General features: G+C 37.1%; 2 protein-coding genes across 7 annotated transcripts; one reads left to right on the forward strand and one right to left on the reverse strand.

Annotated features, from left to right (window-relative positions):
* Nucleotides 1-481: 481 nt before the first annotated feature.
* Nucleotides 482-6008, reverse strand: LOC133532910 (transcription initiation factor TFIID subunit 7-like). 5 transcript variants are annotated; one of them, XM_061872114.1, is made up of 4 exons: nucleotides 5897-6008; nucleotides 4701-4842; nucleotides 3638-3676; nucleotides 482-2970 (listed from the first exon to the last, which is right to left on the reverse strand). In XM_061872114.1, the coding sequence occupies exon 4, from the start codon at nucleotides 2942-2944 to the stop codon at nucleotides 1736-1738; it is 1209 nt and encodes a 402-aa protein (XP_061728098.1). In that variant the 5' UTR covers nucleotides 2945-2970; nucleotides 3638-3676; nucleotides 4701-4842; nucleotides 5897-6008; the 3' UTR covers nucleotides 482-1735. The 5 variants fall into 5 exon arrangements, with proteins under 5 accessions (XP_061728098.1, XP_061727872.1, XP_061728031.1 ...); XM_061871888.1 differs by having other exon boundaries at nucleotides 3541-3676; XM_061872047.1 differs by lacking the exon at nucleotides 5897-6008 and adding an exon at nucleotides 5569-5889 and having other exon boundaries at nucleotides 3541-3676.
* Nucleotides 4321-21140, forward strand: LOC133532785 (nucleobindin-2). Of its 2 annotated transcripts, none has more exons than XM_061871704.1 (10): nucleotides 4321-4487; nucleotides 7299-7430; nucleotides 7939-8046; nucleotides 9474-9581; nucleotides 10299-10469; nucleotides 11471-11593; nucleotides 14036-14135; nucleotides 17247-17480; nucleotides 18359-18462; nucleotides 18736-21140. In XM_061871704.1, exons 2-10 carry the CDS (start codon nucleotides 7317-7319, stop codon nucleotides 19435-19437), a joined length of 1764 nt encoding a protein of 587 aa, XP_061727688.1. In that variant the 5' UTR covers nucleotides 4321-4487; nucleotides 7299-7316; the 3' UTR covers nucleotides 19438-21140. The 2 variants fall into 2 exon arrangements, with proteins under 2 accessions (XP_061727688.1, XP_061727633.1); XM_061871649.1 differs by lacking the exon at nucleotides 14036-14135 and adding an exon at nucleotides 14183-14285.
* The last annotated feature ends 230 nt before the right edge of the window (nucleotides 21141-21370 follow it).

Raw genomic sequence — 21370 nt, forward strand, 5'->3', positions numbered from 1 at the left:
TGATTATATGCTCTTTGGTCCTGCGCTACATTTTGCTAATTGTTGACTCAAAAACACTACATCTTGATAGACTTATATGTGTATTTACCAAAATTAATTGGTTCAGTAGTGTCCGACCAAATAGGCTGTGACAGACGGGACTGACAGACACGAGTGATCGATCCTATAAGGGTTCCGTTTCTTCCTTGTAAGGTACGGATCCCTAAAAATCAAGGAAATAAAACTTAGCAAATGGTTTCCATGAAAATTATTTTGAAATTGATTGGTAGACAAATTAATGAGTTGTTTCCAATTAAAATATTGCTATTAATATGACGTAAGTGTCAGGAAGACGATGAAGGTACAGAAAGGTACTTTCCCAACTGTCCGGCTCAGATTTGATTCCCTTTCCTCATTAGATATTTTACAGCTTTTGTACTTCTACTCTTGTAGGGTAAGTCAGTAGGTACCTACCGAATGACTTGAATGAGGGAACAAAATGTTAAGATTAGATTTCTTTATTTCACTAAATATAAGTTAGACATAACATAAGTATATAAATGTAAAATAATGAAATATATAAACATATATATATATATTTATTAAATTTTTCATTATTTTATCTTGGAAGATGAAGATCATGTCGTCAAGAAAGCTCTCGCACTACCAGACAGCAAGAGAGGAAGAGGACGACCGCTTGCTACGTGGAGGTCCACTATATCAAAGGATTTGAAACAGGCCCAGCTGAACGAAGAGACAACCCAGGATCGACCGATCTGGCGCATGAGAACGAGGAGGGCCGACCCCAAATAATGGGAAGAGGCACGGAAAGAAGATTTTATCTTGGAATAACAACATAATACATATAAAACTTAAAATCTAAATCTAAAAATAAATAAAACTAATCTTAAAATATATAATGTTTTACAATGCTGTTAAGTAACTTATACTATTTAACTGTAACACTTAACCTAACACAGACTTAATAAAAAGTAGAAAACATACTCAATATGTAATAATTATGTAGACCATAATGACGTCATTAAAAATTGTCATTAAATAAATTGTAAAATCATTGCATTCACCGGCATTCAGTCTAAAGTGCATTATATGCCCCAATAATAGTAATATATCACAAATTCGTATTGGGTGGGGTAATATTTTTAAATTTCGAAATAATATTTTAGAATAGTTCAACAAATTATGTCAAAATTGAAACAACTCATTACCCTGCTTCATAGCAGATATTACAAACTAATTTATTTTTGATTAGTACTGATACTTGTGTAAAGACCTATTTAAAAAAAAAAAAAAACAATTATGTCAATGAAAGCGCACATGTAACAAATTTAGATGTAATTTGTTTATAATTTAAAAATCATTTAGTATAGGAGCGAGATCAAATATACATATAAACTTTAGGTATGTGGTCTTTACACATCATCAATCTTAAAACAAAAAATATAATAGTATAAAATTAACATTGATTAGTCTCTTGAATATCATTGAAATCTTGATCCTCAACACAAATATAGCCCAGAAACCAGGGTATATTATTTATAAAGTTTAGTTATCCAAATAGCACTCCGCTGACTCCCTGTACTTCCATTAGCTTCCAATTTAATTCAGTACATTTACTTACAACTAAATAAAATACTTTCATACTAATAATAACCTGCACATAAGTAGATACTTATATGCAGATAAAATACAACATCAATACATTACTAAGATTGTTAGCTCCAAAAAAGTCAAATTATATCACCTCAGAATTTTGAAGTGTCAATAGTCCTTGGTACTCCATGTCTTTATACATAATGTCCTGATTCAATGTATGAAGAATATCTTGGAAACGCTGTCGCAGAGCCAGGTTTTCCATGCCGGCAATCTCATGCTGTGTCCGCTGACGGCGTTGTTTCAGTTCATCCAGTTCTGCTTTAACTTGTTCAATCCTGAAGCTCATATTGTCCTTGTTCATGTCACGCATGTTCTGATAGTCTCCATCCTCTTCTTCAGATAATGCAGTTGAAACTCTGCTGCTAGATCGATGCTGCATGCCAGAGGTAGACGCATGACTGAAAGTTGCCTTAGGAGCCTCAGGATATGGAAACATTTGTGCATCAAACTGTTCTGTTTCTTTGCCATGCATATCGCCCAATCCATGCAGGGATCCAGTATCCGACATCCGGCTGTCATATGGTGACAAGCGACAGTTCTCCATCTCCACATTAATGTTGTCTTCTTCTAAGTCACTGTCACTGAGAGCTCCACCAAATATATCAACAAGCTTAGATGATTCAGGATTAGGAGCAGTTGATTTTGGTTCACGTTTAGGTGGCCGCTCAGCTTTAGGCTTCTTTTCTGGCTTGCTGTTAACAGATGGGCCAGGCTCTGGTTTAGTGGACTGATCTTCTTCTTCGTTTATAACCTCCCATGTAACACTAACTGCCTCATTGTCAGCTCGCAATAGTCTTTTTACTTCTTTCTCTATCTCAGGTGCTTCCACAAACTTCTTCCTTAAAGTTTTTCTAAAACGTCTCTTCCTTATATTTTTTGTTGGAGGAGTTATACCATGGGGCCACAGAAACTTTTTATCAACTTTGTATGGGTCTTTCCTCTTATTCTTAGACGGAGATTCATCTTCAGTGGATGGTTGATCAGGTTCATCTTTGCATATCATCATTTGGGCAATGTCTGCAGTTTTGTAGAAACTTTTGTTGTCTATAGTTTTCAGGGCCTCTACGATTGTTGGTAGATCTACAATTTTAGCGTGCATGAGCCAGTGATCAAACCGCACTTCACCGTGACGCATGTCGTTTTCGATTTGTATGGTCAAACGATTTTTGAGATTCTCTCCAGTTTTCAAGACTTCGCTAAGAACCTTAGCAGGTTCGGGCGGTAGCCTGAGTATGAACTGAGATTCTAACTCGGCAGGATATTCCTGTTCGCGTTTGTCCCTATTCATGATTATGATCCAATGGCACACCAATACTGGAATGAAAACATAGTTACATTACAACAATACTCTGCCAATAGTTACGCATCCATCAACATAAAGCAGTAATACTTAGTGTACTTACTTTAGTTATTTCACAAAATGAGACGGTTCTGATAGATATGTATGAAATTAAGTTTAGTAAACATGCACAACAAGTTAACGTGAAGTTATAAAATTATTGATTTGTTTCCACTTCTCTGCTTCTGCGTCCCCCGCCATGACCCCGCCCCCGCACCCCTCTTATTAACTTTTTCCATCATGTCAAAAAGTAACCACAGATAAAGCAAGTTTAACTAATATATTATAGGCTAGAAACATACATGCAAATCTTAAAAAAAATTGCACTCGGCGCACTAATGGAGCAAGTTAGGATTCGGGCTTAAGGCCCAGTAAGTTAGTGTTCTTTTCTCACTTTCAGTGAGCGTAAGCGTGAGTGAGATTGAAGTGCGTCCCCGGGAGCGTGGATGTAACGATTACAAGAGGTCCTTGGAGCTTTAGTAAAATTATTGGAAGCAAAGAGAATTGATTGTAATAGAGAGGTAAAGTCTAAGAAAAAAACGTGCCCCTTAGTTTGATATCCGAAACAGATGGCCCTACAATGCGCCATATGTTTTGCGGTCACTTGATTGTCAAACGTCAACTTTTGATAATCAGAGTTACCGTGAAATGTATGGACCTGTACAGCGCCATCTCGTTTACCTGTTAAATTCGAAGCACTAAATTAATTATCTTAGATTTTGCACATCTTACTCAATCAATGTATCTTTGTTGGAAGGCATTTCTTGATTCTTGATTACGACAACATTATTTATTATTAAATATACACAAGTCCTTTTATTATTACATGACTTTATCTTTAGACAGTTGGACGAAGAGTGAAGTTCTCAAATTTGAATTCCATAGACATTCAAATTTGAGATTTTATATTTAAAGTTGGTTAAGCTCTAGTCGATTTCTCATAAAACCTCTTCACAATAACAGTGGATAAATTTAAATTTTTGTACTGCCGATTTTCAGGAGTAATTTTCATATATTTAGCGGTTGTCCATAATTTGTTCCTAAAATTGTTATTATTATCAGACCTATGTTCGTGATTCTTTTTATCGAGTGAAATCATGATTCGAATCGATGCAGTCCCTCGAGAAAGGCCTCAAGAATGCTAAATAAATGTATGGCAGCCGTATTCTGATCACACCGGTAGAAACTTTTTAAAAACTCGTTTTAGCCTACTGAATTGCTACTGAACCTTAACACGGGCATGTCTGTATCGTGCCTAATGGCCTAACATCAAAAGATCATCATTTTATTATATCTGTGGCAGGTTTTTGAAGACACGTCAATATTAAATTTATTCGCGAAATGGAATAACATGGGTAACAGGCAACTATATGAACTATACAATTTGTTTTCTTAACCCTTTTGTTAAAACGTATTAATTTACTAATATAGGGTGAAAATCTACACTGTATGATTAATCTCTGTTTTTAGAAAAAATACTTTTGTGATCTAGGTAAGTCAAAATGTACTATAACTATTTTTCTCTTTTTAAACAGGTAAAAAAGCTGCGTGAGCTCTGATACTTTTCCGTCCGTCGATATCTAGTTACGTATTTATTTTTGCTCTGCCGCTATAACCAGTACCTATAGTTCTTTTATGTCCATTACCTGCACATATATTACGTTTGTAGTGTTACTGAGTATAGGTATGTAATTATGGTACTTACTGTCCAGTTATTTTTCAAGGATCCATCTTTAAATTTCTTTTTTTTTGGGTATGTGTGAAGTATTCATAATTGTTTGGAACCCCATACCTTAAGTCTGAAAAAGGTCTGTGGTTTATCAATTATGTGGTACCTGAGTTATATCCTGTAAACAATAAAAATCATTGGTAGCCTAGCGGTAAGAGCGTGCGACTTTCAATCCGGAGGTCGCGGGTTCAAACCCAATGAGTTTTTCGGAACTTATGTATGATATATCATTTGAAAATTATCAGTCGCTTTTTGGTGAAGGAAAATATCATGAGGAAATGGGACTAATAAGGCCTAATTTCTCCTCTGGGTTGGAAGGTCAGATGGCAGTTACTTTCCTAAAAACTGGTGCCTAAATCAATTATTGGGATTAGTTGCCAAGCGGACCCCCGGCTCCCATGAGTCGTGGCTATTAGCCGGGACAAATGCTAGGAAGAAAATGCGTAAATTTATCCAATAATATTTAAGTAGGTAAATTTGATCCATAGTAATCTATTAATGATGCAATATTACAAAGTAAACCAAAATTATTGGATACCAGAGTGTAATTTAATTTCTGGTTGTGAATTAAATTTGCCAAAACCACCCCAAAGTCGGGACCAAAATTGTAGTAAGTGAAATCTTTGTATCCATTTGAATTAATATTCAGATTCAACCTCATCCCAATTTAGTTTGATTGGGCTTGGGTGTATGTAATTATACGAATACTATAGTTTATCAAGTATGCTTGCAAAGGTCAGATGAATGGAATAATTGTTAAGGATAATCCTGTTATTTCAACTTGAGTTAGCTGTGCGAATTTTTATTGCTTAAGATAAGAATAGATATACTAGCATGCCTTTACCTAGGAGTTTTTCTGACAAATTAAGTGATTGTCACAATGGAACATCAACAGAATAAAATTATCTGTTTTTAATCAATAAGGGCCACTTGCACCATCCCACTAACACAAGGTTAGCCGGTTAAACGGTTAACCCAGTGACAAATTGTACTGGTAACCATGGTAACTCCAGGTTTAAATGGTTGATTGGTGCAAGTGGCGCTAAGTAATTGACATACCCCGGACAGATGGGGGCAATTTAGGAGGAAAATCAAGCATATATATCTGCAAATTAAATAAATAATAATAAGTTACATAATACAATACAATACAAATACTCTTTAGTTCACACCTCAATAAAAACAATACAGAGAGAAAACAGCATCAGAAGTAGGTCAACAATTGGTCTTATTGCTAAAAAGCGATCTCTTCCAGACAACCTTAATAATGAAGATATACATATATGCTTGGTTTTCAACTTTCATTTGCTTTTGCACTATTATCAAACATAAATTGCCCCTATCTGGCTGAGGTATGGTAATTGAGTATCATGAAAGGAAACGGGATGAATATTACCACTTCTCCATACAATCATAGTTTCATAGTCCATGAGTCTCCATGAGTAAGATATTTATGACTGATTGATATCATATTGTGATTTGTTTCTATATTCCCAACTCATAAACAACATGGTGTATTGGGGTTGATGGTATGAAAGTTATTAAAAGTTTATGGTAATTATAATTAGTTGAGATTTGTGATTTTTTGAATAAAAATGCATGAAAAAGCTACACTATTAAATAGTGTAGCTTTTTCGTGCATATATATACAGTACCTGGGCGACCGAGCTTTGCTCGGTTATAACTATTTATTGTAATATGGTGGTGTATAGGTGATAATCTACTCAAACTTAAAAAGTAAAATGTGAACTGACAATTATTTTTATTTACAATCGATTTCAACCTTACAGCACTTGTCACAGAACGCCATCTATTGTCAATTTCTCTTATTACATAGCTCATTTTTTTACTAAATTAAACTTGTCTAAAACAATAAAAATTAAAAAATTATATATAAACTTGAACATATGAAAATAAAACAAAAGATAGTCACCGGGCGAGATTCGAACCCGTAACACTCGTTTCTAGCCGTCCGTGTCTTAACCCGCTGGACCAGACGGACAGTGGCCGGCAACCCGAAATTAGCGACCATATTCTGCGTCGAAAGAATAACGCATGAAAACTCGAAAACACGCGTTTTCCCAAACATAAGACTAATCTAGATCGAGTGAATACCCCCCAAAAACCCCCATATACCAAATTTCAGCGAAATCGTTAGAGCCGTTTCCGAGATCACAGAAATATATATACATGAATTGCTCGTTTAAAGGTATAAGATTTTATTTCTGTTTCTAGTTGTACTATCGTCCTCAAATATATTGCTAAAGTTTTCAACAACTTTAGAGTATTAATGGGGCACACATACGCTGAAAACAAAATACTAGAAACTACACAAGCATAACTCTGTATTAAAAACTTTCATTACAATTAAGTATATCAGATTTATTTGTTGCATTAAAACCTAACTAAGCACCTTTTTCGTTTCGATCTATCTGTTCGTTTTGGCATTCATTTTTGGGTTTGATATCATACATAGGTATATTTGCAGTCAGAAGTGTGATATAGTCTTTAAACCAGCAAAATAAGATTACCTATTTCGTTTTTGGTTCCTTCACCTGTAATATGTTGTTTCAGACAGTACAACACATTACAATGAGATTATTTCTTAGCTTGTTGTATGTAACAGTAATACTCCACTGTTCCTATGCTCCTCCTGTGAGTCCCGATAAGTCTGATGAAAAAGACAGTGAGATTAAAGATGATCTGGTAAGAACAATTTTTGTTGTATATTCTAATGTAAATTAATAATACATTAATAAAATATGGCTTACTGAATAAAAGCAGTTGCTAGAATAGAGTATTGTATATGTATACTTTTGCATGTGTAGTATGTTGATTTTGTTGTAAAAACTATCCTATATATATTCTTCCCCATGGTACTAAGTGTCTCTTTAAGTACAAATTATCTTCCTAATCGGTTAAGCACTTACTTTCACACGTATAATACATATTAGTAGGGATTAAGTTCACAAATCATATACCTATGTTATATGTATTATGCCTTCAAGTTTCTCGGTAGTGACATCACATCCTATTCTAATTGATTAGGCTCCTTTTTTTCGTCATGTGCATGACCTTGTACATTTGTAATCGTATGAATCTTATAATGCACGTAAATGGCAAATGTACCATTACCATGTAGTTATTGACAACCTATAAAAATAATGGTACCTTTTTCCTGAGACTGACAATTATTTGAGTTGTTCAATAACAGGAGGAGTACATGGAATACCACCGCTACTTGAAAGAGGTCGTGCAAGCACTGGAGAGTGACCCTGACTTTAGGGAGCGCCTGGAAAAGGCCGATCAGGAGGATGTGCGGGTAAGTGACCATTAATTGGACTTGAATGTTTATAATCGTGGTAGTAGCCATAGCCATACCTGCGAAGCAAGTGGTTCTGTAAGTGCATTTAATGTGTGCAGTGATTAATATGTGTGAGAGTAACAACTCTTATCATGATTTGTCACTTGTAATTTATAATATAATCAGAAAACCATCAGGTCCCAAGACGGATAATATCTCATCTCATAGGTAGGTACACACAGTTATTAGTGACGAAACCGCGACTATAATAGACCGTTTTGATATTCACCTACATTCAGTTCCCTAACATATATCTACGTATCCACTTTTCTATAGAGTTAGTATCAGGGCTCGGAACCGGTTTATTTTTAAATCCCCAAATAGCGCAATATTTTTAATTATTTTATACACTTTACGTAGGACTGGATCATATATTTAGGTTACAACTTCGCATTATTAGATATTGTGTATTTTTGTATGAAGAAAAAACCGGTTCCGAGCCTTGGCTAGAATGGCGAAGTGGGTATTTGAATTGGGGCCCACGGGGCACTTATTGCATTAAGGTCAATGTGATCAAATCTGTCTGCGGAAAATTTCGTTCACAACAAAAGCGTATTATTTAGTCAAAAGTTGGAAACAACGCTTTTACAAATAGTGTAATAGGTTAGAATAAATCGCTCCTGTGCGGAATTTCCCGTAGACGGATTTCGTCGCATAGACCTTATACGAAGTTCCTAATGAAATGACTAAACTAATACGCCAGGATATTAATCATTTGGTACGTAGTTCGTTACGCCAGCGTTAAATGTAAACTAAACTGTTTTACTTTAAAAGTACATGTACTATATACTATACACTACTATACATAGGTATCGCGCAGTATATCAGCGCAGTTTGAGCTGCATTTATAAACATCAGAAATTGTTATGAAAATAGTTCCGTCTAATGTTTAATCTACTTGAGTATTAATCGGATTACGCGAATACCTATGTGATATCGCAAGTTTGTTGTGACGTCATATTATATTATCATCGTTTTACTTCGACCGAGAAACTATCTAGGTATTAAATACTGATGAAAATAAATAACTCTACACGTAAAGTGATTGCACATTGCACTGCATATAAAACACGTTCATAATAATCCGAATTAAGATGATATGCAGGAGGATAAGATAAGACCTTTCGTTTATTTGTATTTTCATCGATATTTAATAATTATTTTAATAAAACTAAACATAGAATGAAATACAATGACGTCCAGATGATGTCACACGTACCTTAGGGTCGAAAACGGGGTTCTAGATTACGTGTCAGTCTAATACTCTATAAAGTTCATCAATGTCAATTAAGTTAACTTTCTAAAATCATCCTTTTGGGGTCGTGATCCGGAAAAATCACCCAATATATATTTACTTATATAAATTTTATTTTGTATATGTGTAGTCGGGTAAAATAGCAGAGCAGCTGGACTTCGTAAACCACAATGTGAGGACCAAGCTGGACGAGATCAAGCGGCGCGAGCTGGAGAGGCTTCGGCATTTGGCCACGAAGGTAAGTGCGGATATCACCGTATTTGCCGACGCCGACGCTGAATCCTTTTGCTTTGTATAGTAGCTACCTCATCAAATGCGCAAAGCTGGCGAATATACTACCAATTTGCAAGCCAAGTCATGATGTTATAAAATTTTACAAGACCAAATATTGCTTTCTCAGCATTTTCAGAAGTAGGCATTCATGGTTTTTCGTAAGCGACATTCTCGTGTAATTTAAGAATGTCACTTTCGAAATGCCATTCTGCCACTGAACTGGATTTATAAGTAGAACGGTAGTCGTTTCTTCCCGGGCAATAACTGATATGAAGCTTCGTGAACGGCAGCTGCTGCTCCAATGGTAAATTGAGGAACTGTAGTTACCCAAATACGTAGAAAAATGCTTTCATTGGTTACCTACTAATTAAACATTTGTGATCGAGTCTTGAAGCATACTTCAAGAAAGTGTAAAATCTCTTACTTGTAGATGAAAAATTAGTCTTGTTTAGGTGTCGATTTCTTATGTAGTACAGTCAGCTGCAGAGAAAAGGTACCCCCTGCATAGAAATTTTGTATGCAGGGGGTACTTTTTCTCTGCAGCTGACCGTACACTCGCAGGAAGCGACATAATATTTGACATAGAATACGAATCTAAATAGAGTTAAACATTTGTCAATCTATGAGTGTAGTGTATAAGACTAATGTTAAAACAGAGGTGACAACATGTTCTTCTCCACAGCAATACGAGTTGACAAATCATCTGGATACGGATATGGGAAAAGTACCTACCAACGAGCACTTGGACCACAACAACCCTCACACCTTCGAGATTGAGGATCTAAAGAAACTCATCAAGAAGACCACAGCTGACTTGGAAGCCGCAGACAAGGAGAGGAAGAAGCAGTTTAAGGTCTGTAGTTATACTGTGACAAAGAATATAAAGTGTGGACACGAAAAAAAATCTTATTACAAATTTCACGATTTTTACACATTTATTAAATTCAATAATAAATATCTGGTCATTTATATTGATGTGCTTTCAAACAGAACATATTTTAAATAATTTGTGGATATCAAACTACATAATAAAAATACAATCATAATATAATGTTAGGTTGTCTGTAACTTTTAACATTATATGTGTCGAAGTCTAATCAAAGATCTGGCTACGGGCTTAACTCTTTTCTACTTGAGGGAGTCAGTAAGTCTTTCTACTCCAAGCACTAAAGTTGTTTTTATATAGTAGGCATTTTACTGCCAAGAAGGCGAATACACCAAATTTAAAACACGTCCAAAATAGAAATACCTCATTTTGAAGTCAATTGGAAAAATGTTATGCTATTGTGAAAAGACAATGTGTCATTAGGTATAATACAAAAAATCTATTAAAATAAACATACATTTTTAACTGGTAATCTTGCTAAAGACTGTCAGAAGACTTCGAATAAATATATAGGTACGGTGGAATATGTAATGCTAAAATTCACAGTAAACATGACATTATAATTGGGTACTTGAAACATGTTGACTATTATAACAAAATTTAGCTAAATGGTTAGAAAATGAGCCATTCATTATAAAAAAGTGGCTGTGACATAAACGGACAGACAGACGGACATGACGAATCTATAAGGGTTCCGTTTTTTGCCATTTGGCTATGGAACCCTAAAAAGACATATTGAATAATAATAAAAAAATACAAGGCTCCAAAGTCTAAAAAATAATTGTATTTTAATGAATGAATGAATGAATGGCCCTGATTTTCTGCCCGCCGCGTCGCCGGTCGCGTGCGTCTAGTCCATGGCCTATCCGAGTTTGTGATTATCCGGTTATTCAATATTAGTAATATTACTCATACACATTCGAAATTATTAGAGGAACATTTATATTTTTAAATTGTACATTTCACAGGAATATGAGATGCAGAAGGAATTTGAGAAGCATCAAAAACTGGAAGCGTTAGATGAGACTCAAAAGAAAGAGTACTTAGAAAAAGAGAAGCAAGAGGAAGACGCAAAGAAACACCATCAACCGGTAAGTATCCACCGAAGGAGAGTCACTCAAAATGAATAGGCACTTTTGGCAACGGGTTTCGGGATTGTTCTGAGGATCACAGTAATTCGATCCTCTTGTCACCGTAATGCAACTTGTCAATTTTTACCAATGTTAATTTACTGTAGGTATAGTTTGAGTGAATCGTAGGTAGTTTAAGGTTTTTGGACAAAGCTTGTTGCGGATTTTGTGTTTTGTACCTACATTAATGACGAAGCATGTGGCGGATTTTCACTTATGTAAATTGGACGAAGTTTGTTGCGGATTCTGTTTGAGCGAAAAAGTGAAGATATATGCTTACCCCCTTATTCATAAACGTCTACTAAAGTTGACAAGCCGCTAAAAATTGTTTGTCCCTTTCCGACGTATTGGTATGATGGAAAGGGACAAACGATTATTAGCGGCTTGTCAACTTTAGTAGACGTTTATGAATAAGGGGGTTAGTATTTCCTTCGTAAATTGTTGTAACGGAAACGTACAGCGAAATGGGGTTATCAGGTGACAATTGATAAGTTGATGAAATGTAAGCATAACTCAACAGCCCTTGAGCTCACACGACATGATTCCGTGAACTTCCTGTATCAAATGATCGCTGTGTGGCGTGTGTGTGTTTCTGTCTGTGGCACCGTAGATCTTAAACGATTTAAGTGAAAATGTTAGTGAAGATTTAGACGCGGTTTTTTTTATTTGAAAGTAGGTTTTCCAGCGCTCTCAGATATGTTTTATCAAAATCGGTTCATATGGTTGCGTTGTTTTTTTTCTTGTAATGACAAAGTTGCAAGTGTCACCGTAAACGTCAGATTTATGGAAGGTAGAGGCAAGGAACAAAATCTCCTTAGGCAGAACTGTTGCAAAAGTGTCCAGCTGTCAGCTATAAATAATATATCCAAATCTCTCCAGAGTAGCGCTAGAGTAGCTAAGAACCTAGGCGTTATTGACGGAGTGAAGTGCGCTCTTTATGATGAGATTTTTTCTCAAGTATTCTAGGTATTGTAGCGCCACCTATTTATGGGTTTTTGTCGATGGAGATTCTGTTCCTTGCCTCTACCTTCCATAGTCAGATTACTACAAAAGCATGACGTTTATACTTCCACACTTTGTGTGCAGAGTTCGTTTGGACGGACTCTAGGTATTGATTACTCAGCGCTTACGTGTTTAGAAATAGCTTGCGTGGACTAATGAGCCAGTAACATTTTCACGGTAAATTATTACAAGGCAAATAATAACCGAACATGGTTATTGATTTGTTCCTCTGTGACTTACACGAACCATGAATTAAGTACTAGCGCGTATAGCATGACTGGGTGTTAAGTTTCGCCGCTACACTTTACTACACAATTAGAAACAGGCAGGCGATTTATCTCGCCTACTAAATCGTATGAGATGAATTAAATCAAATTAATTTTTTAGAGTTCCATATCGTACGTTCGTTGTTTTATAATCATGCACAGTAAAACTAATGTGTAGGCGTATATTTTATCCCAGCCTTTACACTGTAAATAATGTCATCAATAAAACTTCAAGCCATTTAAATGGCAGCTTTAAATGAATTGATATGCCTTAGGTACCTACATATCTTTCAAAACATTTCCGACCTCTATTTTGCATCAGCAAACTATACTCAGAAGCTGCGCTGTTCGTATAAGTTGACGAAGCTATCTAAAGCTTCATAACAAGTTTGTATTTTTACAGAACTATGTTTTTTTTCCATAATTTAGATTATCTATTACAGCAAAGGCCTGGGGCCAGAGGGTCTAGCCAAGTGATAATCGTTTATTGAACACGCCAATCGAATCTTAAGATGCGACCATACCGCTGCTTAAGTCACGGTGACGGTACCTACGAAATCGCAATGATGCATCCTAAGCGTACGGTTTTTTTGCGTGCCAATCACACCGCTGCTCAAAATATGCTGACGGTGCGGAATTGCAGTGACATGCCGCAAACTTTACGATTTTACTAGGAGGGCATGCGATAAAATCGTGACATTGTATGGCAAAGATTATGTGATTTCTCCTTCTCATGTGTCATCCATTACATTTATACTTTTCGATTGGGATATCGATACACGATCGTCATTTTGGATACGGCTCCTGGGCGGTTGACAAGCTTCGTATCTTTAGAATGGTTTTTAGCACCCATATAGCAGCCTTGCGGCTGTGCGCATCGTAGATCATGTTATGTTTTTGACCAATACCATATACCTATCAATGCATGTGAAATGTTCTAAACTTCTAGATGAATTTTCCAGACTTACGTCTATCATTCAGCCAGAACACGTAAATAATTTTAGGCAAAGTTTTTCCCCTAAAAGTATTCAGAGAAGATTAATTTAACCGTAATTGGAAGGGAAGCTCAAAATTAAATTGTAATTGGAAAGTTAACTATTCAACCGAGTTATTTACACTGTTACTTTGATACTAGATGCACCATCCTGGTTCTAAGCAACAGCTCGAAGAGGTGTGGGAAAAACAGGACCACATGGACCAACAGTTTGACCCTAAAGCTTTCTTCATGATGCATGGTGAGTTACAATATACCTCAATTAAACTTGTCTGTTGTCTGTGACAGCTGCGACACCCTGCGACCAGAGAACAGTTGTTAGAGTTGTGGAAAACCGCCGATAATATGGACCCGAAAGACTTCAACCCAAAAGTGTTTTTCATGATGCACGGTAAGATCCAAAGCGTGCAGGTAGCGTAGCGTACTTGGTTTTCGTTGACGCTTTGTACCGTAATATTAAGGTATCTACGGTTAGTTGCATTCATGATTGTAAACATAGATTTCACCTAACATTACGTAATAATTAAGATTGGTAATTGATTGTAAGGAGTTTTATAGATGATAGAAATCATTTTGAATTGATCACATCTCAAATGCAGTATTAGTGCAATTATCTGTCAGCTAAATTAATGATCGGAGTCATGTGTTATCCTGCATTTACTTGCAATTATACGACTTCAGAAGTATTGTATTGAAGCACCGGCAGGTTTCCGCAACTCGACAACTAGCGCCTATTTTGCGTGACGGTGTGGGAAGTAGGCTAGTCCTGTCAGCCCAAGTCCTCAAAGAATCCTATGGAATCCTGCGGAAGTATTAAAAAAAAGTTAGACTACTCCAGTTCTGTTTTTTTTGACATATAGATTGAAGTTTACAAACGTTAACAAGAAGTTTACACTTAGTCATTCAGTTTACATTGTTTGTTATTGAATACTGTCGCCCGGACGTAAAAAAAGAACAGTCATAATAATCACAAACAGACTCTCCTATTCTATAATGGAAAGTCCTTACACTCAAGTGCCAAAAACCAGTTTACGAACTTGTGTTTGATTTGACTACTAATGCAATACATAATTCGCTCGCACGCTACTTGGATTTTACAGTACACGCGGAACTGTTTAGTATTCCGTTTGTTTCGTTCGTCCCACGATTGTTCATTGTTTAGTGTTTGTATAATTTTGTGTACAATTGTGAAGTACTTATGCTTGTTGCATCCACTCTTTTGCACGATTAATAATTAGTTTTAATATTTTTAAATAAATATTTTAGCATAGTAGCAGATTTATCTGGGCGTCCCTGTCACCTAGCTTATCAGAAAATACAAGTAACTATTTGTTTCAAACGTAAAATGAATAATGTATGATGTACTAATTTTACGGTGATATAGAAACCCATGCACATAATACTCGTAGTTATTTGTTTTACAAGGGGGCAAAGTTGTTGTTTAACTCCTTGTGCTAAATATCGATACCCGGACAAGCGAAAGATTCCAAAACTGAACCACGAGCGTAGTGAATGGTTCGAAAAGTGAAATCTATAGCGTTTCGAGTGTTTGAAGGTACGAGGGTTAAACAAACTGCTACCGAGTGAAACATAAAATTTTACACCACACCAACTAAAATGCAATTTTCTCATCAGTTATCAGTGGCGAATAACGATACTAACCATAGCCTAGCCTTTACGAGTACCTACGAGTCGGTGTGGTGAAAAAATCTTTATCGTAAAAGTATAGTAGTGTTAATACAACATTTGTGTAATTTATTCAAGAAACCGTGTCATGGGGTTTATTGCATAATAAAATACATTCAAGCTAATACTACTAGTGATTTTACAAACAAAATCACGAAAGTTAGTATTAGCTTGTATTTTATTATGCAATCCGGTCCGTATAAAATTACTAATAATTGTGAGTATCGTAACTTAATATGATATGTTATTTTATCTTGATGAAATATTAATTGGTTGCCCTTAACCAATTAAAGTCATTAAAGCATTGATTGTTTGAAAAGACGCCAGCATTTCTACAAAAAGTTGCGCCTACTTGGCACACGGCAAGCGGAGACCAAACCATGAGAAATTATACATGGGTCTTTATAACCCATATTATAGAGTAATGAAGAAACATCGTCATGTGAACATGCGCAAAAAATGGGTCATTTATCAATTTCTAGCAACTGTCGATGTCAGTCAGCTTTGTGCCCGAGCGAATCATAATTCTTCAGCGAGCTGAAGTGGGACTGGGCGGGACACGTTTGCCGTATGCCAGATGACTCGTGGGCTAAATCAACCACCAATTGGGTCCCACAAAATCGAATCCGCGGTCGCGGCAATCCTAACAGGAACTGAGGGCCTACCGCGAACCACGTTTGACGTGTTTCCTCTCTGTCACACATGTAAATTCGTACGTAAGTGTGACAGGGAGGCAACACGTCGAACGTGGTTCGCGGTAGGCCCTCTGATGGGACAATAGGCCTATTAATTAAATTAAAATTTGTCGGTAGATAGATATCCGTAATCGTTGCTTTTATTTTTTACGTAATTCGATTTTATCACCCCTTAAATGTACTCTCATCAGTTCTCGCAATTTGAGAAGAGTAATGAATTAGGTACACAAAGTAATAAAATATGAAGATAAGAATTCCTATTTAAAATGGCGTTGACTGTGACTAGTTCATGTCTACGCGTATACACGAAGTTTTTTTATGTGCGCAATCTCTTCTTCAGTTGCGATATTTACAGCGTGTATTTATGATACGACTATATCTAAGAGTAAGTAGTTAGATTAGGAAGACTAGTTTTATTTTCTTATATAATAATTCAGCTCGCAAAATGTCATTACTACGTTTTTATTCAAAAAGCCGCACTTACTGACGCGATGTCACAAAACTGTTTCAAGTTACGACGCAACGCATTGCAGCTCAAGAAAAATTGCACTCTGTTAGTTACAGTTAAATTAAAAAAAACTCTTGAACAGTACGTATCAATTTGTATAAGAATGTATAATATTTTTATACTTATATAGTGCTACTTTCCCGCACTGGCGTGGGAATGAGTACTTTCCGTGCCTATGTCGAAAGTTTAAGGGGTCATATATACTGTAAAACGATATACGATACACGTGTGAATAATTAATTCGCAACTCGTGTCGATTTAAAACATTCGGTCGTGTTTTAATTTATCGCCACTCATTTCGAATTTCCTACTTTCTGCACTTGTATCGTACTCGTAAATAACTATTGAAATCGTTTCTTGTCACTGAAACCTACTCTGCTCAATGTGCGGTTGTATTAGGAATACACGCTGTATAGGCTGTTTTTGTAGCCTGGCTTTAGTTAGTTTATCGACATCCGAACAGACGTGGACGGCAACGGCGTGTGGGACGCGGACGAGGTGAAGGCACTGTTCATCAAGGAACTGGACAAGATGTACGGACCGGGTGGGCCCAACAAGGACCTGCGCGAGCGCGCCGAGGAGATGGAGCGCATGCGCGAGCACGTGTTCCACGAGAACGACCGCAACCGCGACGGACTCATTGATTTCCACGAGTTCATGCTCGAGACACAGCGCGCTGAGTTCAACCGGGACGAGGGTGAGCACTTATGCCATACCAATTTATTATTTAAAGCGTTAATCATAAACTATTACAAACATGTACCTAATGTTGGTAATTTCAGACTACTGATACCAGTTCGGCACAGTACAGGTCACGAGAGTGTGCACGAATGGAACGAATGAGTGAATGAAAATATCTGTGTGTCAGTAACTAATAAAATTGCGGCTCTGATTGTATACCGATACATGACACGTGTCACTTATACCATAAAAGTTTCGTTCATTCCATTCGTGCCAGCTTTCATAAAGCGAGCTGTTGTACGTGAACGAAAATAAATTTGACATTGACATGTCTCTGACATCGTCATGCTTAAAATGATCTGTGGTGGCAGCATGGTTCCATTTTTATCGCCAGTCACTATGCCCGTCACTTTCGCGCTTACATACTTGTTAGAACGTGACAGGCATGGTGACAAATGATAAAGATCCGACCATATTAGTCTTACTGGACACAATTCACTGTTGTTAAGAATACATACCTACCTACAACTATACATACATGTCGTGTCAAGATCTTAGAACTGATCATTTCATGATGTGGCAATCATTTTATGACAACATTTTAAGTCAAACCTAGCCTACCATATCTACCATCAAAATCCATGACCTGGCCACGACATAGGTTCTTCTATTCTAAATATACACGAGAGAAAATAAATCATCATAATAAATTACACTTGTATGATATATCTTAAGTAATGAATAATGTTAGGTCATTCGATTTCTTGTCCACACTGTTAACTGACAATTAGTAAATTCTCCAGATACTTTTGCTTTGAATTATTATGTGTATGTGTGTGTATGTAAAGTAAGTAAATACTTACTTTAACAATAAATATATTTAAATTATTTTAGGCTGGAAACCGATTGAAGAGAACCAGATTTACACGCAGCAAGAATATGAAGAGTTTGAGAGGAGGCGTCTGGATGAACTGAAATATCTGCAACAGCGAGGCTTGGTATGTATTTGTACCTAAGATAAACTGATTATATAATTTAAGAAATATTACGTTAGAGAAATAAAACCAATCAAAGGAAAAGAAAATATCTTTAAGTATATAAAACATCGATGTCACTGAAATCAATTAAGTGAAGTAGTATTTGGAGATCGAACTTAAACGTAGCGAAAAATTGGAAATTAATTTTCATGTTTTAAAGCATATTTTACTTATTAACCTATTTTCCATGATCGTTATTTCTGAGTGTAACGTAACTGACTTATTACTTTACAGATTGACGCCCACGGTCGACCGGTGCCGGGAGCCCACCACCAGCTGCAGCAGTACCAGCAACAACAGTTTGCAGCGCAGCAACAAGCCTACCACCAGGCTCAACAACAGGGCTACCATCACCCCGCCGGCCAGCCGCAGTACCAGCAACAGTTCCAGCAACCACCACAACAATTCCAGGGCCAACAACCACCTCAGGGACAATTCCAAGGATACCAAGCCCAGCAAGCACCTCAGGGACAGTACCAAGCGCAACAACCACAGCAGGGACAGTATCAGGGCCAGCAACCACCTCAAGGGCAGTATCAGGGCCAACAACCACAGCAGGGACAGTATCAGGGCCAGCAACCACCTCAGGGGCAGTATCAGGGCCAACAACCACCGCAGGGACAGTATCAGGGCCAGCAACCGCCACAGGGCCAGTATCAGGGCCAGCAACCACCGCAAGGACAGTTCCAAGCCCAACAACCTCCTCAGGGACAGTTCCAAGCCCAACAACCACCGCAGGGACAGGTCCAAGGCCAACACCCTCCTCAAAACCAGGGTCAGCAGCCCCCCCAGCAGCCGGAACAAGCCCAGTTCCAGCAGCAAGCCCAAGGTCAACCGCCGGCTCAGCAACACCAGAACGTTAATGTGAACCAGCAGCCACCCGCGCCTCCCGCCCAGGGCCAACCGCCGGCCGCACACGTAGATAGCCCTAAATAACTTAAAATCTCCACGTAAATGTAATAATACTACTGTTGAAATTGCCCGCTTCGGTTATATTTGTATTTCGCAAATATTGGTGGCTAAGATAAAGGAACAGAATGCTAAATTGTTGTAATTTTGACAGCTGAACACGATAGTGCTATATACCCCTTGTTTTACAAATGTGTACCTATAAATTCAAATCTTTATTAATAACGCCAAAGTTGCAGGTCACAAGTTTTTACAATAATAATAGGTACAATATTCATAACTTATGTATACAGTAGCTTAGAACACTTCCCAACTTAGTACACAGTAAATTTATTAGCCATTTTTTAATATTTCATTTTCATACCTGTAAATTTAAAATAAAAATTGTCGCAAATTTTCTAAGGTCTCAAAATTGCCTGATACGTAACGAGCAACGATAACGCTTGGCAAAGATTATACACACAAGTGTGCCTACTTAAAAAAATTATTTGTTCCCTAGTTGGATAGATGGCAGCACCATGTCTCGCTATACTGTAATTCAGTAAAGGATTCAAGCAAATACTGCTCGCCCTTAGGGTTGGTCATAGAAAAGGCGCATAGCAGCAGAGAATTTGGGAAGGGTACTGCCGTGGCCGGGTGGTCTCGTTGGCCGCGTAAATTGAAGACGCTTGTTCTTTAGTGTGTGTGTGTGTGTGAGTTAGTAACAAGCGGTGGTGGCCGAGTGGATATGACGTCTGACTTTCAATCCGGAGGTCGCGGGTTCAAATCCTGGCTCGTACCAATGAGTTTTTCGGAACTTATGTACGAAATGTCATTTGATATTTACCACTAGCTTTTCGGTGAAGGAAAACATCGTAAGGAAACCTGCATACATCTGCGAAGAAATTCAAAGGTGTATGTGAAGTCCCCAATCAGCATTGGGCCAGCGTGGGGACTATAGCCCGAGCCCTTTCGCGTCTGAGAGGAGGCCTGTGCCCAGCAGTGGGACGTATATAGGCTGAATTATTATTATATTATTATTGCTCTTTAGTGTATGACATCTTTTTCAGGTAATTATTTATATATATTATCCTGTCGTATGTGGCTGGGTCAAAAAGTTGTGGGTTCAAGCCTCGGTTGTGTAGTATAGAGCTAAAAAGCATTTACTAAAAAAATACAAAAAGATGGCCTTAAACTGTGGTCAGGATCCTAACCACGCACAGACGAGAGGTTAAAGTGGCGTGACTACTAAAAAACAATTAAAAAAAAAATATGGAGTTACAGGTGTTCATAGGCTACGGTGACTGCTTACCATTAGGCGGGCCGCATGTTTGTTTGCCACCGTCGTGGTATAAATAAATTAATAAAATAATCAAATTATTTATTCCCTCCCTTGTTGGAAAGTGCACGATCTGGTTAAGCTGTATAAATTATAATTTGTGCTTCTGATTATTCTTCTGTGTGGTTAGTACAAAGATATGTTTGTCTGTAATTTGTGGTATTCCTTTTGCATGCAAACGCTCCCTGTAGCTCAAAAATGAAAGTTACCGAAGAGCACAACGTAAATCGTAGTTAAGTACCTATCCTGAAGCGAAAGCTAGTGAATGTGTCTCATGAATTGTATCGTCCCAAAATTTGTTTTCGTTCACGTACTGTGCAGCAGTATTGTCAGTTTTTTGAAATTACATTACTTACACTTATTTGTAATAGTTTATGATAAACGCTTTGAATTAAAAATTGTTATGGCATAACGTAGTTTTACTTAAATAGGTTACCTAATAATAAAAAACGAATAAGAAAGTTAGTTAATCTAACTTGAACAGTTTACAAAATATGCCACATTCAATGATACGCTGATTATTTTACATTATCCTGAATAACTCGAAAACAAAAGAAGATCGAGGACTGATATTAAGCATAGAGTGTTCTTAGGACTTGCCAGTACACCACCTGAAAGAATGACTAAATCCGTCGTTGGGGG

The sequence above is a fragment of the Cydia pomonella genome, chromosome 1, assembly GCF_033807575.1.
Source record: "Cydia pomonella isolate Wapato2018A chromosome 1, ilCydPomo1, whole genome shotgun sequence".
In the NCBI taxonomy this organism is placed as follows: Eukaryota; Metazoa; Arthropoda; class Insecta; order Lepidoptera; family Tortricidae; genus Cydia; species Cydia pomonella.